Genomic DNA, 15,283 nt, shown 5'->3' with positions numbered 1-15,283 from the left:
TAAGATTACAGCACATTTCTATAAATACCTAAAAGGAAATACATTTTAACAATATTATAAAATATAGATTGATAGATGATAATCAAAATAACTGATGTATATTTACATGCAAGTTATTATGAAGTACAAGTATCCACCCCAACATTGTTCATTAAGAGACAATACACATAATCATTGTTAAATTTAAAATAAACACTAGATAGGTAAAAAATGGAGTGAGTTATTTTTAATGTGATGTATCCGTAAGGCAGGCCGGTTAATGTACTACAAAGAGGAAAACAATAGAAACCTAGTTGATTTATATTAAGGAAAATTGTAATTTTCTCATACATTTATAATTTATATGATGCCACGTTTCCCCGCTTTTGCAGACCGGTTTTTGTACACCTAATTTTAGATTAATGAATTAATATAAATTAAAACTGTATTATTTTTCCTAGGAATACAGTAGTTTGTCTATTAAAAATAGATGTAGGTTGTCCAATAAGATTTACTAGTTTAAACGGTTGGTTAATGCAATGTATGTATTAACCTAATAATTTGTATTAATGAATACTTGTGGTACACGCCGTCTACGTATAAAAAAAAATTAAATAAAAATAATCCGATTGAATAACACTGTACTTATGTAAAATTAACTACTTTTAAGTGCTAACTACGACTATTCTTTTTAATAAAGTATAAATATCTAGTATATAATATTAAATCAACTATTACTCAATTATCACTCAATAATTTTTAACAGAATTGCATAAAATACCTAATTTGATCTTAGTAATTGAACGGAAATTAATGAATTGATTTTTCATGTCCTATTTGAATACAAATTAAAGTTTAGAATGGTAAAATGATAAAATGGATTGTCTTGAAATTTTGTATTATCTTGATGGTATTACCTACATTAAAAAATAAAATTAATTAACTAAAATAGTTTTTATAAAAAATTTAATGAAAAAAATAAATCATTATTGATTGACAAAATAATTTAAGTATTAGAATAAGCCAACAAATATTTAAGACATACACATAGAATAAAATTATAATTTTCGACGTCCACAAAATGTAGGTAAATAAGTATAAAATATTAACAATATAAAGTATAAAAATTAACAATGTGAAGTTAAATCTTTTCATCTCATACTTAGTGTATATACTGTATACATTATTTAGTATCATCATATGATTTCGAATCATTTTGTCGGGACTTGGTAATTAAAAGTGAAATTAGTTTCTAACAAATTGTAATGGTACCTATTGAACTATTAGATAAACTCCATTTACGTGAATAATTTTCAGATAATTGTTTGAAAACGTTTGTTAATTCTTCGATTATTTTGTACTATTTTGATAACTATAGTAAGTAAGAGCAAAAATGCCTTTCAGTACTTGGAAAATTCACTAAGAATATGGCAAAGATCAATATAGCAGGTCAAGATTCAAGACCAATTAAACTTCCTCGACGTCAGTATTAAGTACACTGTGTTAAAATCACGTAAAATGTAATTTTAATTATCATGCAAAATACTAATATATTCCCAAACACTTAAGTTTTGGTAGATACAAAACATAAAACCATCGTAATAAAATTTTAAGAAAATCACAGTCTTAGATTCTAAGTGGAGCGATGAATATAAATTGATTTTTGTGTTTTTTTTCTATATATAACCACCTTTTGAGTATAATAAAAATGTATCGATTTTTAAATGAAAAATAATAAACCGTACTTTTAAAAATAATTGGGGAAAAAAAATAAGAAAATACCTACTTTGGTATTAATAGCAAAACAAAATACTAAAATTGTAAATATAAATATTTCATGGAATATACGTCTTACTGTCTTAGTAATACAACCTGGCAGACTGTCTTCTCATGGAATCATTTATCGTACGCAATAATTTATCATTGAATTCAAATTTAACAAATATATTATATCTAGTGACTTATACTATGTCGATGTAGATACACTCAAAATTTACTGTACAGTAGAACGGTTCCCGAATTTTCCTTATTTTTACATCTAAAATTGTTGTTAAAAAAAGATATGATCAAAATTGAAAACAAAATACCGGAAGATAAAAAAAAAAAAAAAAGAACCGGAATATGTACATTAAAATTAATTTTAACGCAAAGTTAATACAATTGTATCGTATTCATAAAATTACATATTATGCATTAAATATTTACCACCTGTTTAAAATTGATATTTTAATCGTAATTTAATTTTGGAAATAAAATAAAACTTTTATTTGTTCAGTTTGCTCAGTTTTCTTATTATATCCGTATTTGTATTTATATGGAAGTTTTATAATAATTCGATAAAATGATTATCCCGAGGATTAAGTATAGAATAAAATAATAAGTTATAGAAATAATTAAGAGCTTAAAGGTACATCCTACTCAATCGAATTTGACTAAACTACTATATATTTTATTTTAACAATAACTATATATTCTTATACGAGATGATAATATTACAAATAGCTGACAAATAAATAATAATATTCTTTAGATGTGATAAATAATGGTAATTTTTTTTGAACAGATTATAAAATATGTTTTTGTTTTGTAAAATATTACTGTCTACAGTGAATTTATTAGTATTGTAAATACTATAGGTAGATACACTGTTGTATAAACAATGACCAGAATTATGTATAAACATAACAACTTTTTGTAAATATATTTTTAATTTTTAATTTCAGTTTCTTTACGTACAATTGTGCAAACTGTAACGAAACAGAATATTATCCGTTTCTTTTGTTTCTTTTTGTTCGGATAATACTACTTCAAAGCAGAAAAATTCTTTGATAATGTTATAGGTTTCTCATAAAAGTATTATTAAAATATTTTCAACTATTCCATTATTATTCACATACCTAATTGTAATTTGTATATATTTATATATATTTAGGTTATTGTAGCTGAATAATTATTTCATCTAGAAAAAATAAGTTTTGGGATCGTATAGAGTGGTAGACGCATATATTATGTAATATTATATATTTGTAACAGGTAGTATTATATAATATTCTGATGTTTTTATTTTTTTTTGATTATTATTACCTTTTAATCAAACGCTATAGTCGAATAAGTACTACAAGCCATTTTTTATTGTTAAAACTATTCATAAACTCGTCCTGCAGAGCTCTGGAATTATGCTATTTCAATACGATACTTCAGTATAATATTATTGTTCTGCAGGAGCCTGCAGCGGACGAATAATAATTACTCACGAGTCACGACAACTCGATCCAGAGTGGCATGTATGGCTTCAGCTGCTGTAATGTTCAGTATTATAGCGTATACATTATTATGTTTATATTGTTTAGTACAGAGCTCAGGTCCAAAATAATAATTATGGTCCGACGGGCGGCCGAGTTCAGGATAAATAATACCACTATTGTAGGTAGCCACACTGCCCGTCAACAAACCAATTGGCTCTATATATGGTGAAAAACACGCGCCGTGTTCGTATTATAATAATTTCGTGTACATGATGTTTTAGTGGGCACATGGTATTATATACGTTCTGTTAATATATTTGTAGTTATTTGGTAGCTATATGTGGCCCGGTTAGGTTTGCTGTCATATTCATTGAATATTGAAAACCTCTTTAAAATCGTATACATCGCAGCATCGTGTATCCAATATCAAAAATTAAAATATCTAAGGTTTGAACAATCATTTGATTAATCACTTATGATTTATGAATAATCACGATAGAAAATCGAAATCAATACAGCAGTTTAACACGCATCTATAATATTAAAATTTTGATGAGTTAATTATTTTTTATAGCTACGAGTATATTATGCCCAGAGTTGACTTATTTTCGGCAATCCAGAATAAATGTTATGAAATAATTACTTACACATTATTTTTAGTCAATTTTAGAATGATTGTAAAAAATAATTTAAACAGCAATTAGGTACCATTTAAAAAAGCTTCATTAAAATCATCAATAGTAGCATTAATTATACACGCACGTGTCCTATATGTATCTATCGTAATAAATTAATAAAAAATTATTGTACTACAAAAAAAGGTTAATTAATGTACTATATAATTAATTAATACATTATGCAACATTTATACATAGGTAATGTAATCAAGGAAGACGATTATTTTGTGTAACTTTTTCATAATGATGAGCTGATGTAATTGGACTACATAATTTTAGTCCAAGAATCTAGGTGAACGATCCAATGGAAGGGAAATAGGAATTGTAGTATAAATACTGTAAACAAACTTTCAATATACAACAGTGTTTCTTTTTCGATTTATTTTGTAAAATAAAGATTTACATTCAGTTCACCTGCAATTGAAGTGTACAACATTTTCAAAATGGCTACCAAGGTAAGATTATTAAATCGTTTTTACCCTTTGACATGAGCATTTTTTTTATTGATATTCATTTTATTTAACATTTTTTATATTTGCATCTCAGTTTTAAATGTTCATTACAATATATTATTTTATATAAGTTTGATAATAACAGTGATAGAACTTTTTAAAGTATCATACACTTAATGCAATTATAAGTAGTGATAAGTATTAATTAAATTAGATGATTTATAAATTAATTTAATTATTTATGAATACAAAGAAAAGAGGTTAAATTAGAATAGGAATCAATAAGATTATTATATGAAAAAGAATATAACGTGAGAAACGGTAGGAATTTTAAAAAGAATTTGAGACATTAAAACTGGCGAGTGGAGAGTATTTTACCATTCATTAAATTATTAATAAAAGTTGAGTAAGTCACATGACTACGGGGCTATGGTCAGTTAAGAATCCAAACATACCTATATAGATATATCAAATTAAGAGTATCATTACTGTGAAGACGGTAATCAATTTTAAGTAAATAACTGGAAAACTTAAAGGGAATTTCCATGATATATACATTATCACTCATAAATTAAACGGTTTAGTGCTTATTAACATATTTAAAATAATATTTTATGGTAAAGAGACGATTAATTCCTAATAAAATTATATTAAATATTATAATAAAATACAACTATATGGCTATCATGATGATATTAATATAGTTTAGGAATGTAGGTTATGCGTATAGTATTATATTATTATGGACGTACTTTCAAAAGAAAATAATTTGAAAAATGTACCATATGATATATCCAGAACCGCATTCGGTACGATAGTTTAAATATGTAATATGTATCATATTTTACATCTAATTGAACAATACTATATACATTTATAGCTATTGTAGTTTTGCATACCCACATTACACATTAAATAATATAATAAATTGTTATTTTAAAAATAAATTAATGTTAAAAACTAGTGATTCACGTTACCTATGGTATTAATAGCCGTAAGGTAATTTTTAAGAAAAACTATATTCAAATATATCATAGCATTTAATATTTCATTTTGAGCGGAGCGATAAATGTATTTATTATAGAATGATGTGTTTTTTCATATTTCTCTGTTATGAAATTTTGTATCAGTAAAAATGCTTTAATCTTTCACTTTGAAGGTGTTTTTTGTTGTAAAATTGAGTTCTGTTAGTACTCGAAGATGGGGTGGCAGAGTGTCAAAAGCAAAAAATTTCCAGTATTCATGAAATTTTGGGAGTTAAATGTGGCCATGTAAAAAAAACTGATGCATTAGTGTATCAGAGGTTTGCTCTATGGTCAAAGCGATTATACCCATAGGCCATAGTCCTGCGGTTTTCCATGGGTTGTTATATTAGTGGGGGGGGGGGAACTATGCTTGTCAATTAAAAATGGGCATCTTTCTTTTACCAAATACGCCACTGGTTCGAACACTCCAGTGGCCCAGTTCGCCCAAGCTCGTAACTACATTTTCACTTAATTTATTTATCATGATAATCAGCGTACATATTTAAAGGGAAATCCTGACAGTCTATCGCGCTCGTGGTTCTGAAATTCGGTACACGTTTAATATAAGATATCCTATACTGGGTGATGTACACTTTGAAGTCAATTTATTGAACTTTGAATTTTAAAGAGGGGGGTAGCACTGCACGGATTCTCGTTAGCTCACAAAAGACGAATAATTTTTTATTTGTACAATATTGCCGTTGATTATCTATGTATAAGATAAAATAATTATTTTGATTGGATACAATTTTAAAACAGTATTTTATATATTTTGTCAAAAACCGCTCAAACAACCGCGTTAAAAATACGACATGTAAGTATCAGGAGTTCGCGTATATTCAACAGGATCAGCTAGTGTTGTATAATACTGAAACGTACATTATTTTTTTTATTCAGTTGATCGTACTGTTCGCCGCCGTCGCGACTTTGTTCGGCCACATGGTCTTTGCTTACCCGCCGGAGTACAAGAGTTATTACAACAACGACGACGACGTCAGCTACGACGGTGAGGCAGGACAACTGCAACACAGTTACAGCGACTACGCGCACTCCTCACAGGCCGCCACCCCGTACAGTTTCGAGTACGGCGTGAAGGATCTGCACACGCAGGACATCAAGAGCCAACAGGAAGAGAGCGACGGCAACGGAAACGTCAAGGGATCGTACAGTCTGGTGGAACCAGACGGTTCCACCCGGGTGGTCGAGTATACGGCCGACAACGAGCACGGGTTCAACGCCGTTGTCAAGAAAATCGAAGCGCCCAAACACTATTACGATCATCAGTCGCACGGGGACGTCGGCTACTACCAGCAACAGCCGTCGAATTACCTTAAGTACTATTGAAAAAACCCGAAATGATACTACCTATGTCGTGTCGTTCGTATGATGTTATCGCATCACAATTTATAATAATTTACCGACTAACTCGTTATCGTGCTGCGGCTATATTGTTGTTGTTTTTGTTGTCGGTGCGTAACAATAAAACGATAACGTTGGTGATTTTAGCCATAAAAATACATCCTAGTCAGTAGTGTCTATTTGCTGTATGTATCATGTTATGCGAAAAATAATTACCTAACTCGTTTGTCGAATAAAAAACTTATCATAATAATAATTATAATGCGTTATAATATTTACCTGAAACTGTGATTGATTCGTTTTTCTCCAAAAAATACAATAATATATTACCGTCAATTGGACGTCAAGTATAGATAATATATTATACATTGGTCATAATCTATTAAGAAAATAAAAATTTGATCGTGGGATTTACAATTGACTATGTACTTTGTAGCCATGTGAATACGTGATGCACATCATAGCAGATAGGGACCTAATAGTAATATTAGTAATAAACCCATGTTTTAGCGCCACATTTTAAACTACAGTAGAGAACAAATAAGTAACTAGTATGCGTAAAAATTAAAATTCGTAATTAATTTAAGTAAGATATATGATGGTATTTAGTGTCAGTAACTTATATACCATATATATAATGTACATGTAATTGCCATACAAGTTAAAACCTCTCAAGTTGGAAACATATACATACGCATTTCACTGATGGAGTTAAGTATACATATATGATGACAGTATGCATATTATACTATAGTGAGTCAAAAATATATTATTGATTTGTTCAACTTACACTGAACTTTGCTCCTAATTGTTTAAAGAACGCAATAAGTAATTACACTTGTATTGATTTAAAATTTAAATTACAATTATAAAGTGAAACGTTAAAAAGGCAATAACTACCGTATATGATTGCACGATATTAAATAAATTTAATATCGTATAATACAACAAAATAATACGATATATTATAATAAAATATGTGCACGTTGTATTAATTCAACTATTATAGGTAGGTACGTAATACGTCAAATACATACGAGTTTCTCCGACATCTAATACCTTAGCACATTAAACGACAAATGCGTATCTGTGTGGTGTTAAAATGTTAAATGTCAGCCGAGAGCTGAGGTATTACAAGTGGTGCATTTTGTGTGTGTATTAAATACGTACGTACCCTTTTGTATATATTGTGGTGGTATAATATTCCTGATAATTCACAAATAGGATAATGTGCGAATGAATCGGTTGTAATAACCATACATTTTTATACATTATTATTTATTATATACTTAATTCGAACTAAATTAGTAGTTGAAATACAAAATTTGATTCTAAAACGTATAGTTTACGATAGTTGACCAATTAAGATTTAAATATCAAGTCTGAAGATCATTTATAACTTTCCCCTTGTTATGACACTTAAACGTTATCTATAGGTACTTATCTATATTATACAACTATGAATAAGTGTAATAAACTATTTATAGTCGTACAGACTCTTGTTATATGGTTCTACCTATAATAAAATACTTAAGTTATGACTTAAAGTGGTTAGTAAACTTGTACTGTATTAAATATTTTAAAAATAACTTTTATAATCTGAATATTTGAATCATAAAGCATAATTTTAATCACAATTCACTCGTTCCCTTTTTTTTCATTATCGTTTATATGTAATGAGAAGCAGTTTTCGCATATATTTGATCCGTTGTTACTCCTATAACTGATTATATAGTTTTTACTTTTTAAATACAATATATTATATCTTTATAATATGTATCAGGGCGAACAATTATAACTAAAAGGAGTCTTAACAGTGACGTAATTATGATTTTGTTCAGGGGGGGTATATCATTTATTACATAAACATAAAGTAAGGGGCTTCGCCTCTCCCTAACAGATCTTTTATTTTTATTTTAGATATAATTTGAGCACCAAGGTAAGGACATGGATGATTATATCCATGACTAAATAATATAATGTGAGTAATTGTATAATGAAATAATCTTATATTCGAGTACAATTCAACGCATTAAACATAAAAAAAGGGCTGGGAGATATATCCCCATTACCCCCCCCCACCACCACTATAACTACACCACCGGGTCTTAGATCCTAGTCTAAACACAATGTTATTTTAAAGAATTATCCACGAAAAAGAAATATTTTAAAAATGTATATAAATATAATTAACGATAAAATAGTATGACAAAAAACCTACCAATAAACATAACACAAACATTAAACATACCTACAAATATTTTCATTATTATAACACAAGAATGGATTATAATAGCTAACTTAGTGTTAAAATGATTTCAACCAACTTGATTATATATTAAATTAGTTACCTAACATTATATGTTGATATAAATATTACGTATATATTTTTAATGTAAAAAAAAAATAAATGTAATTTTATGTTAAAATACAATTCACATAAGATATTAAATTTATATAGTAATTGGCAATGGCTATGTAATAAATTACAATCGAATTCTCACCATTTAATTAGGTTATGTATTTAGAAGACATGGTAGTTAATTTTGAAATACCTCAAAAAAAAAAAAAAAAAAGGAAAATAACGATATAACGATAATAAAAAATAACGATGATACACTTCTTACATACTCGTGCTATTTAATACTAGTATCGCACGTAGTTTATGATATTATATGAACATTTATTACAACTTTTGAATATTTAGTTTAATCATAGTCCAATACAATCTTTATTTTTTCAAGTAAAAAAAAATTTTTTGAAATCTATTTTACGAGGTGTAAAATTTGTCTTGTCAGGGAAAGTTTTATACTATAAATGCGTTGGCTCCGAAAACCTTAGTATTGAATTTTGTTAGAATCTGGTGTATTACCCAAACAGTGTGAAAACGCATTTGTTCTCTGAAAGACAAATACCGTAACCCATAAAATGTTTTTGTCATCCTTATAGTCTGTGCCTCAGTTGATATAAATATTTATATATCGTACAAAATCGAATATTTATAATATGTACGAAGATTAGAAAAAAACCTGAAGTTGTATTTCATATTCCATAATATCTGTAAGTATTTATGCACCCCCACAAAAAAAAAAAATATATATATATAAAATAATAAAAGTAAAATAACCGTCTGGGTCGTGAACGAAATATATAATATATTAATATCATATCGTCTTGCGCTTTTTTAAGCCAAAAACTAACGTTATTTTATCGTGAAATTATGCGCGTTACATTGTAAATCTCCACGGACTTTCATATTTCTGGAAAATGGCCAAAGAGTAAGTATTGTTATGTTCACGCGAGTGAATCTCCCTCGCAGATTAATCACGTCCACCGTTTTGATACAAACTAATTTTATGCATACACATGTTATTGCTATTTATCCTTATACATAATAATATATTATAGAAATATATGTATAACACATTTTACAGCTCAAGACCACAGAGTTCCATTAAAAAGAATTTGCGGGTTGCATTCACTATCTGATATTTATTTAATAATAAATAATAATAATAACATTAAAATATACAATTCTCTTCTCACCATTTCCTATCATCTGCATACTGCAATGCGTTTTTTCATGTTTGTTTCCTCTCACATACCACTCAATCGACAAATCATATAAAATGAATGCATTTGATCATTTCGACAGAGTCCAAGACATAATTTATTTTGTACGATATCATTATATAATAATAATAATAATAATAATAATAATAATAAGAGGTCATGTTTTCGTCGTATTCATTTCTTCATCGGGTAAAGAATAAAGATACGCGTCCGTTTAATATACTTCAATCAATTTGCGAATAAATAGTTTGCAGCGTATTTGAGGTCCAACCAAGAGACAGTGATTCAATTTTTAATACAATTCTCGGTAGTAATAAGGGAGAGTTATCCTCAGTGCTAACCATTAATTAACTGCATGTCTGCATGAAATTGTTTTATTAACGCTTAAGTAATTTATTATCTTATTAAATGTTAATTTGATAATTATATTATTATACAAATATATACTAAAATTAAAGTCCTATGAGAGGGGGAGGGTGGCAAAAGACATACAAATAATAGTTATAGTGAGTTACAGTTATATAAAATATTAAAACTTTAAAATTATTGTAACTCACTTAAAAATTAAAATATTGATAAAAGCCTATGCAATTCCATAAGAGAATATTATTAGATTAAGTTTGATAATAGGTGAATTGACTAATATTAAAGCCAACAGCATAAAATGAATTCCGCTGAACGCAAATTTGTGTTATGTTCGTAAGACTGATTCAACACATACGGGTATGACGATAAAATGTTAATAGAATGATGAGAACATTTCTCATGATTTACACATGGTTATGTTAATTTCATTGTTTACCCTACATGTAGGTATATACGTTTAGCTTTATAATGTTTTTTAAAAAAGAAGTAATTACTAATTATGAAAAAACTAGTGAATATTATAGTAATGTATAAAGCATAATCAAAGTCCTAAGATGTAGCAACATGCCAACATGGTTTCATATTCATATCTTGTAGTATTAAATAAAATAAAATAAAAGAAGTAAATTACACATTTTATTTCCATATACTTTTGAGACAAAAGGAAATGACAATGTAAGTAACCACTAATTATCCAATCCAAAATAAATAACTTCGCATACAATAATAGGTATTTTTATATAGTTAGCTATAACTTATAATAATGCATATATCTAAATCGGAAAGTTTTCTAAGAAATTTAAAAAATAATATATGTAATAGTATAGAGTACAGTACAGTATAATTATATAATATATAATGTATTATTTATAGATAGTATATTGAGAAATGCCTATTCAATAATTAAAATAATTGTGTGTACTGTGTATTATAAAATTTGGTACTTATTTATTTTTAATATAAGCTAATTATAATATTTAAAAGATGATTGAAAATATTATAATATTAAAAATGTTTATAAGATATTACTTTTTCTATAGGGACCTATGGTTATTATATTATTATAAAAAAATAACAAAAACAATTTTTGTTATTTAGACTTAAGTATTGACATTATTAAGGATAATTATAAATTATTGTAATTAATAGTAAAACTAAAATAAACAAAATTCAAATATTTCTTTAATAATGCTTTTGATATTAATGATAATAATATTGTTATTGTAAAAATATAATAATTTAAATTCAACAATTTTTTTGACCATTGTTATTCAATAGTCAATGCCCAAAAAAATTGTTTTATTGAATACAAGGTAGCAGTGGGTCATGAACAATTTTGATGTAAGTTTGTAAAACTTTGTATTAAAGAAAAAGTAATAAAATAAAATAATCTTTTAAAAGAAAACTAAAATATTTAATTGTTACTAAAAAGGTTAAGTTTTAAAAATTATAATTTTTATATTACTCTTAATAAAAATTTAGAACTTGTATTGAAAATGAATGGTTATTATAGATTTTAGACAACATAACAGCCAACAAATGTTGATTCATAGGTCAAGTACCATGAATACTAGTAATATAAAATTAAACATCATGAACTTTAATCGAACAACAAACCTTCCTATTTCATCTATTTCAGTGAGTGACCACAGCTCTCTAATTTATCAGAGCCTATGGTCTAGTAGTCTATAAGTTATACATTGTATAGTTAATCACGATCATTATGCAGGATATTCAGAGTAAAAAATGTTGTAGTATCCATACTATTATGTTATATTATATAATATAATAGTTTTAATTATTTGAATATTTTATGGATATTCTTTAGGTATTCTTATAAATACCTAAACTATCTTGGAATTCAAGATAAAAGTATTAATGTCTTATGAAAGTAATAAACGTTTAATAATCCAAATTAGGAAATATAAGATCCACACAAAAAATGAACAAAATTTAAAAATAATTTAGAACTAATTAAATTTTTTTAAAAACTAAAAGATTTTAATTTAATATCTGTGATACAGGAAAGTTAAAAAATGTTTAGTTATATTTTTAAAGTAAAATCAAATAAACGAAAAATCAAATTTAAAAAAACGATGGTTGTATTTTAGACAAATTTTTTATAAAATAATCTTGACAATTTTTTAATTTTTATAAATAATTATTACAAGTATTTATTTAAAAAAAATAACTGTCTAATGCAAAGGAAACAAAACTATGTTTTATCAATATGTATTTGTAATTCAAATCAAACACTATATAACAAACAAAACATATTATCAATAATGTTTCATAACTACTTAAATTGTAAACTCACATACTTATTGCATTATTATGAACTGCTGTTAGTACACTCTTATTTATTGCTTTCGTTCTTCGACAGCTAACCATCCTTTTGGTCGATGTTCATATACAGTCCAATTATTGTATGGTGTTTTGAAATCTCCGTAGATTGGTTTACGAACTTGAGGATAAGTGGGATAGAATTCATAATTGTTAAGTTTTGAATGCTTCTTGGCTGCACCGATGCATGCCATCGAGACTGCCATCCAAAAACCAATCATTTTTTGTTTTATCAGTATGCCTGTTAGTATACCGGTGGAGAAACCACCAATGGCATAGTTCACCATGTCATCTTTTCCACGTAAGTTGGTGGCGATGTGAGTCACTACACAGAACGTTGTTGTGGCAGCTAACATCGGTCCCATCAACTGGCCATATCTGAAAATCAATTGTTGTACAATCTTCAGATCTTCACAACGTTATACGCAAAGACGAAGGCATTACTACCGTCAAAGGCAACAATTATTACCTGTATGCGGTGTTCATATATCCAAAAGGTTTGCTGACCAAGATGATCTCTGATGTCGCCAGCCCGAACCCAATGATGGACACTTGTTTGTTGGTGTAGAACAGTTTTTTTACGAGGTCCTTGCCGTCCGGAGTATCGTAATACGAGTACCTGAATAACGACATGGTGGCTGCTCGTGAGTTGATCGTCAAAATGTATAGCTCGTTAAGAAAGAAAACGATACCGTTTTCGATGTATCTGGTTTTTAGATTTTTTTTTTAACTCACGATCACGAATTCGGTCGTGATAACACGAACATATGTTGAATGATAAGCGGGAAAAATACACATAGATACTCTATTATCTATGGCAAGATGGATTATTTTGTACTTTATGATGTTCACATTGATCTATGAAAGCCAAGACTTAAGAAAATACCGTAATATTATATTGTATTAAATCGTGATCGTAATGGAAATAGTAAAAACGTACACTCCGCAAAACGTTTATTGTTGATAGCGAGACGATAATAAAATTTGAAGGGCATCGGCGAGTCGAGTGTTACCAACATCACCGTATTCGACATCACGGTCACGGTAGTTACCGTCATTGAAGTTGACATCCAAGATTTTGCTATAGTATTAATTATAATATTTATTGTTCATTGTTTATAAAATAATATAATATTATAAAAATTGAAATGTAATAGATATTATTATTATTTATTACCATTTCATCAGTGCTCAATATGGGCTGGAACGCTCCTCTGAACGGTGCTTTTTCCACAAGGATGGACAGTTAATAATTATAGATATTAGGTATGTAATAATATAATTCTATGGTTGATATCAACGACTTTAAAATAACTAATAAGCTACCTATGTTTATAATAATTAGGGATGAATAATTATATAAAACAATTTTTTTTTTAACTTTATAAACGCAAATACCTTTAAGGCTATAACCATACTATAATATGAACATAAACCAAGTCATCGGCGTAAATGGTGGGGGGGGGGAGTGGACTAAGCAGCTAAACATTTGAAGTTTTTCAATAAAATTTCAGATTTTTAATTAGAAAAAATAATACAATTTATTATATTGTAATTTGCAATTTCTTAGTAGGATAGCCGATAAGCTATGTGGAGGTTTAGATTTAAGGTTCATGTATGAATTTTGTATTGTAATAAAATTAAAAATGATCAAGTTTAGTATTTTTTAACGATGGCTATAACAGGTCACCTATGATACCTATGCGACGTGCAACGTATTTTTGGTCTATTTTAGCGTTTATTATTATCGTTAACTAATCGAAATAATCACAATCTTTTATATACTTTTTATTTTATTTAAACAAATTACATATGTTTACAATTTGTAATATATTATTATACAAAATAGGTAAGTAAATTTGGTAGCTTTAACGGATAACAACAAGTAAACATTAACATGAAATAACGTGAGGAGAGAGGCCCACCAGGACTAGTGTGGAAACCCTCAGCTTTTATATTTATAAATATAAAAACCCAATACATATAAATAACAAGCAGTCACTTTAAAGACTGAAGTTATAATTTTGTATATTATATATTTATTCTTTGGTGTCCTACTCTCATACTCACTCAAGTACTAGTACTAGTAGTACTTGATGTTGACGATTTAGATTCTGGTCCAATAAACAAGTTTTAAAGGTTAAATACCTAATTATGTTGCATTGCATTACTTATTAATGGTGTTTAGTAGAAACACAAGAAAACTAATAAAATATTAATCAAATATTTTTTATTCTTTTAATGTTTTTTTTATTTATGCTCTA

At 27.5% G+C, this 15,283-nt stretch overlaps 2 protein-coding genes across 2 annotated transcripts; one reads left to right on the top strand and one right to left on the bottom strand.

Moving 5' to 3' along the window:
* Positions 1–4,269: 4,269 nt before the first annotated feature.
* Positions 4,270–6,994, top strand: LOC113548182. Its single transcript, XM_026948922.1, has 2 exons — positions 4,270–4,356; positions 6,276–6,994. Exons 1-2 carry the CDS (start codon positions 4,345–4,347, stop codon positions 6,720–6,722), a joined length of 459 nt encoding a protein of 152 aa, XP_026804723.1. The 5' UTR covers positions 4,270–4,344; the 3' UTR covers positions 6,723–6,994.
* A 5,766-nt stretch (positions 6,995–12,760) lies between these two features.
* LOC113548674 lies at positions 12,761–13,971 on the bottom strand. The gene is made up of 2 exons (XM_026949678.1): positions 13,489–13,971; positions 12,761–13,397 (listed from the first exon to the last, which is right to left on the bottom strand). Exons 1-2 carry the CDS (start codon positions 13,650–13,652, stop codon positions 13,037–13,039), a joined length of 525 nt encoding a protein of 174 aa, XP_026805479.1. The 5' UTR covers positions 13,653–13,971; the 3' UTR covers positions 12,761–13,036.
* Between the last annotated feature and the right edge of the window lie 1,312 nt (positions 13,972–15,283).

Source organism: Rhopalosiphum maidis, chromosome 1 (genome assembly GCF_003676215.2).
Source record: "Rhopalosiphum maidis isolate BTI-1 chromosome 1, ASM367621v3, whole genome shotgun sequence".
NCBI classification, from domain to species: Eukaryota; Metazoa; Arthropoda; class Insecta; order Hemiptera; family Aphididae; genus Rhopalosiphum; species Rhopalosiphum maidis.
This window is presented reverse-complemented; position numbering and strand designations above follow the sequence as displayed.

Coding starts and splice junctions, on each gene's coding strand:
- LOC113548674 (XM_026949678.1), bottom strand. CDS start 13,652: ATGTCGTTATTCAGGTACTCGTATTACGATACTCCGGACGGCAAGGAC. Junction 13,398..13,488: donor TATATGAACACCGCATACAG/GTAATAATTGTT, acceptor ATTGATTTTCAG/ATATGGCCAGTTGATGGGAC.